This window comes from Verruconis gallopava, assembly GCF_000836295.1.
Source record: "Verruconis gallopava strain CBS 43764 unplaced genomic scaffold supercont1.148, whole genome shotgun sequence".
NCBI lineage: Eukaryota > Fungi > Ascomycota > Dothideomycetes > Venturiales > Sympoventuriaceae > Verruconis > Verruconis gallopava.
The window spans coordinates 1,986-7,557 of NW_015622284.1; the positions used below are offsets into that span (position 1 = coordinate 1,986).

The 5,572-nt window shown below is 33.9% G+C and overlaps 1 protein-coding gene across 1 annotated transcript; it reads left to right on the forward strand.

Moving 5' to 3' along the window:
* Positions 1–4,021: 4,021 nt before the first annotated feature.
* Positions 4,022–5,150, forward strand: PV09_09723 (uncharacterized protein; the record flags this gene model as incomplete). The annotated part of the gene is made up of 4 exons (XM_016363836.1): positions 4,022–4,406; positions 4,458–4,529; positions 4,600–4,673; positions 4,764–5,150. The coding sequence occupies 4 exons, from the start codon at positions 4,022–4,024 to the stop codon at positions 5,148–5,150; spliced, it is 918 nt and encodes a 305-aa protein (XP_016208336.1).
* Positions 5,151–5,572: the final 422 nt, after the last annotated feature.

Sequence of the window (5,572 nt, forward strand, 5' to 3'; positions counted from 1 at the left end):
ATGGTTCTCTACTAATATTTCTAGTTAACTTTGCTTGTATACATATAGTGCAGTCTTTTTGAGAGATATCCTTAATAATAGCACCTTCTACATTATCCTGTAATTTAGAAAGTACTTTATTATTAGGATGCGCTAGCCTTGCATGCCATAGATCTTGATATTCTGAGTTTTTAGTTTTCTTTACATGATTTTCTTCTGTAAGGAAAACTAAATCATCATTTTTTGTCGATTGTTGCTTATTTATCTTAGTTTCTAAGATTATAAGCTTGTTTTTATAGATTGCCTGAGCTATAGGCTTTCCCTTTTTAGTTAGGGTAGTTTTACTAGCTGAACTAGTAATAACTATTCCATTTTTTATTAGCTGGTTAACAGAGATTAAGTTAACCTGTAGCTCTGGGATATATAGCACATTCTTTAGAATAGCAGGCTTATTAGTACTTATAAATATAATACTAATATCACCTACTCCTGAAGCCTTTATCTTTGATCTACTATTCCCCCAGATAATTATCTTATCTGTAGGTGTAATAGATTGGAATATATCTTTTCTATTACAAATATGAATAGTAGCTCCTGAATCTAATACCCATTCTATAGATTCAGTTTTTAATACTTGATTAGTAATAAGGATTGATTCTTCCTTATTATCTAATTCAGAGGTATTATTTATTGATTTAGGCTTTAACTCAGGGTGCTTTATCCAGCATTTTTCTTCTGTATGCCCTCTTTTATGCCAAGATATACATTTAGGTTTCTTAGGCTTATTACTTTTAGTAGGTAGAGTCATTTCTACATCTACTATATCTTTAGTAGTAGCCTTTTTACCTAATCTCTTGCTTTCATCTAGCAGCTGACTAAATATCTGATCTAGATCTATTTCTTTTTCTGATGACCTTATAGTTTGTGTAATCATAGCTACTGTATAATCATAATCTGAGCTTAGATTATTTAATACAAGTGCTACAATAAACTTAGGTGGTAGAACTAGATCAGATGAAGCTAAGGTATTTAGGAGCCTTTTTATATTATGGATATAAATCTCCATATTGTCTTTGCTAGATTTAAGTGTAGTATTTATTAGCTCTTTACAGCTAATAAATTCAGCACTAAATCCTTGCTGACCATATAGTTTTTTAAGATTATCCCATAATATATTAGCATCACTAATATACCTTGATTGTAATAATGGCCCATCACCTAGTGTAAGCTTAATTAAGGCACTTGCCTTATTAGTCTTCACTAGTAACTCTCTATATAGGCTTTCATTATTACCAGCTGCTTCAAGGGTAACAGCAGTATTTTTGACATCTGAATAATCCCTCTCAATTAATAGAGCTTCCATTCTAATAGACCATAGGTCATAATTAGAAGAGCCTATTAATTTTGGAAATTTGGTGATATCCATTTTATACCTAGTATAGCCTTCTTTAAGATTAAGATAGTAGTTAGTCTTTTTAGACTTAACTAGCTTAGTTAGTCTATAGTATTATATATATATATATATACTATAACTATAGCCACGAGTATCTTAATCTTCTATTCAAGGCCTATATCCAAGCTCTTTTAGGTATCACGTGATTGTCATGTGATTGGATGTCCCGTGATTGTCATGTGATTAATGTCACGTGATTGCCGTGTAATTTATATCACGTGACTATCATGTGATTGTCATCTATATATATATATATATATGTATATATATATATATATTTGTTTATATGACTTATCTTTAGTGTGGGTTTAGAAAAGAATATATAAATCTTTAATTATCATAGGGCTTATGCTTAGTGCCGGGCTCATAACCTGTTAAGCTATTAAGCTATACTTAATAATAATATTAAGCTAAGCCTAATAGGGAAGCGGAAGGCCCTAAAAGATTTATATAGAAGAAAACTTATATATTGGAATATATTTTATAGTTTTGCTTAATATTACAAAACCTGAGATCAGTCATGCTGTTTATATAGACTGATTACCCCACTTTTATATATAACCTCGGGTAGTTGAATACCTTGGTTATTACAATATATAATTAATAAAAGAAATATGTTTCATTCTGAATCAACACCAATATATAAGTTTTCTTCTATATAAATCTTTTAGGGCCTTCCGCTTCCCTATTAGGCTTAGCTTAATATTATTATTAAGTATAGCTTAATAGCTTAACAATTAGCAGTACATGTAGATGATATATTAGTATTTACTAAAGATTATCATCTTACAAAAACCCTTTATAATAACTTAATTTTACTAGGATTAGAAATATCTAATCTAGGTGAAATTAAGTATTTCCTTGGAATTCAAATAAAGAGAGAAACTAATAGTATATATATTAGTCAAGAAGACTATATATATAATATTATTAGTAAATTCAATAAAACCAAACTAAAACCAAGGAAAACACTCCTACCTACTAGTATAAAATTAACAGAAAATACTAGTAAGGCAAACATAAGAGATACCAGACAATTTCAGCAAGAAATAGGGTCTCTTATATACCTCACAACATGGACTAGACCTGATCTAGTAATAAGTGTCTACTTACTAGCTAGATTTATGGCTAATCCAAGTCCAGAACATTTTAAAGCTCTAGACCACCTATGGGGATATTTATTAAATACTAATAAATATTGCCTATACTATAATACAAATCAATCTAGTCTAATAGACTTAACTGGCTATATAGACTCAGATTGGGGGGGTGATCTAGTAGAAAGAAAATCAACATCAGGCTATATATTTTTCTTTACTTGTAAAGAAAATCAAAAAGCAAAAACAGCACCTATAGCATGGTTTTCTAAACTTCAAAAAACCCCTGCTATAAGTAGTTGTGAAGCTGAATATATGGCCTATAAAGAAGTGGTAAAAGAAAACCTATTCATTAATAATTTTATTAAAGAGCTCAATATCTTTAATAAAGCTATTAATAATAGTAAGGTAATCTATACAGATAGTCAATCTGCTATAGCATTATCTAAAAATCCGTTATATCATGCTAGAACAAAGCATATAGATATAACATACCACTTCATCAGAAATCATATAGTAGAGAATAATATAGACCTTATATATATTCCTACTAATGATATGATAGCTGATGGATTTACTAAAATACTTATAGGGCCTAAATGGCAAGTATTCTTTAATAAACTTAGCCTAAGCCAAATAAGAGACAATTAAGGTAAGCTATAAATAAGTATCTAAATTGTTATACTTATAATAGCTTAAGGGGGTGTGTTGATTCAGAATGAAACTGTTAATTCAGAATGAAATATATTTCTCTTATTAATTATATATTGTAATAACCAAGGTATTCAACTACCCGAGGTTATATATAAAAGTGGGGTAATCAGTCTATATAAACAGCATGACTGATCTCAGGTTTTGTAATGTTAAGTAAAACTATAAAATATATTCCAATATATAAGTTTTCTTCTATATAAATCTTTTAGGGCCTTCCGCTTCCCTATTAGGCTTAGCTTAATATTATTATTATTAAGTATAGCTTAATAGCTTAACACATACTATATAGTATAGAGGTAGTAGGGTAGTAATAGGGTTAAGTAAGATAACTATATAAATTATTATAAATTAATAGATAATAATAATATAAGGTATTATATATATTACACTAAACTTAAAAGCGTTAATAGTCGAGATCTATAATAGTAACTATAAAAGAGAGACATTATAAAAGCGTCTTCCTTACTATTATTTTATCTTCTTTACAACAATAACCTTCTTCTCCCTTCCCCCTTTTACCTGTGCACAGGCGTTTCCCTCCTTCCTCACCTGCATTCTTATACATAAGAATAACGTAAGTAATATGTTATAGATGTAAGCGATCCATCTGCAGCGCAAAGACCGATCTTTAAGCGCTGGCAGCAGTGGTAATAACCCTAACCAACTATATAAGTAAAAAGGTATACTTGAAGGTTAAGATAATCTTAATACATCTGGTATGTATTGACATGCGCTTTTTATACGTGAACAATAACTAATAATATTATTAGCTCACGCTATGACGATTGAGTATATTCATCAACTTCTTAAGGAACATGAAGCAAAGCAAAAGAAGAGCAAGAATAAGAAAGCGCAGGAAGGAATCAAGTGGGAGAAAGATATTCTTGACTATCTAGAGGTAAATGATCAACTGCTAGAGTGGCGTGAGAATGTTTCGCATTACGACTTAGCAAAGCGTACCGATTACCTCATTCCTGCTGCCGCTCATGTACGCGCTGAAGAGGTACGCGAAGGCGAAGATCGCTGCAAGCCATATCAACATAGGCATAGTCCATTTATGGATTGTCGTCGCTTCACTGATAAAGACAAAGATATCTTCCACAGCGCGTGTACTAACTGCGTGTTTGGTAACAACGCACACCGCTGCACATTCTACACTGGTTGTACGTACCTTAATTTATGCTCCACATAGATAATCGCTAATAAATGTGTAGCGGTAACAGAGAGGCGTAACCGTCGCAAGGAGGCGCTTGAAGAGCAGAATATTATCCCTCGCCAGCGTAGACGTATGTTAACGAACAAAGGTTCTAACGCCTTAAGCTTTGCATTGATGTATGCTAATTAAGCATGGTTAAGGTTTTAAGCAGCTTCTTCAAACCGATACGTCCGACGCGGATGCATTAGGTGTTGCGCAAGATATCATGCTTGAGGTGTTCCAGCACTTTTAGCGCCGTGAACGTGCTATTCGTCAAGCTGGTAGCTATGAAGAAGCAGTTTGACAACAGCTAATTCAGTAATAGGGCTCTGACGCGCCTGCTGACATTGGGTATGAATCTGAGTTCGCGACAAACCGTGATGTAATTGGCCGTGTTGCTCAGCGACGTCAATCCATCTCTACGCCATCTGCACGTTGTCGCCGCGCCGGTACTGTGTCTTCACCTATCCATAGTGACCGCGCGCGTACGGTTGAGGAGGAGGACGACGACGACACGCCGTTAGCTCATCGTCGTGCCGCGTGTGTTGAGATTCCCAGTCGTAGATACAGCGTACAGACTATCCAGACTATAGAGGACGACGATAACGAAGGAGAAGACGATACTGAAGACGATGAAGACGATAAAGACAATGAAGACGATGGTAAGCTTTGGGCCCTACATCTTGCGCGTATAGATAACGCACATCTGTAGATGTAAAACGTCCCTCACCTGGCAAGTGCGCCTAGACTGCATGTATCTCTGATACAAAACGTCTGACATAACATGACTGAGACTACTTTTTCCTCTCTCAGGGTGGTCAACGATAAGACGATACAAACGATACGATTATCGGTTTTTTATCGGTTTTTTATGTTATTCATCGTTTATTATCGTTTAATTGTATTTTTATTCCTTTTCGATCAGAATTCCGCTCCGATGCCAACTTTTCATACATTCTGTATGCTCAAGGCTTGAAACACCAAGCTGCATTCTCTCCCATGACATTGTACGACGGCCTCCTAAAAATACTCGCTCTGGCTCATCGCTCATAGCTGGAATTGACAAAATATTAATCGCAAATGCTGATAATCGTGGCCAGCGCTTTCTTTGTGAACCTTCACACCACCACTGAA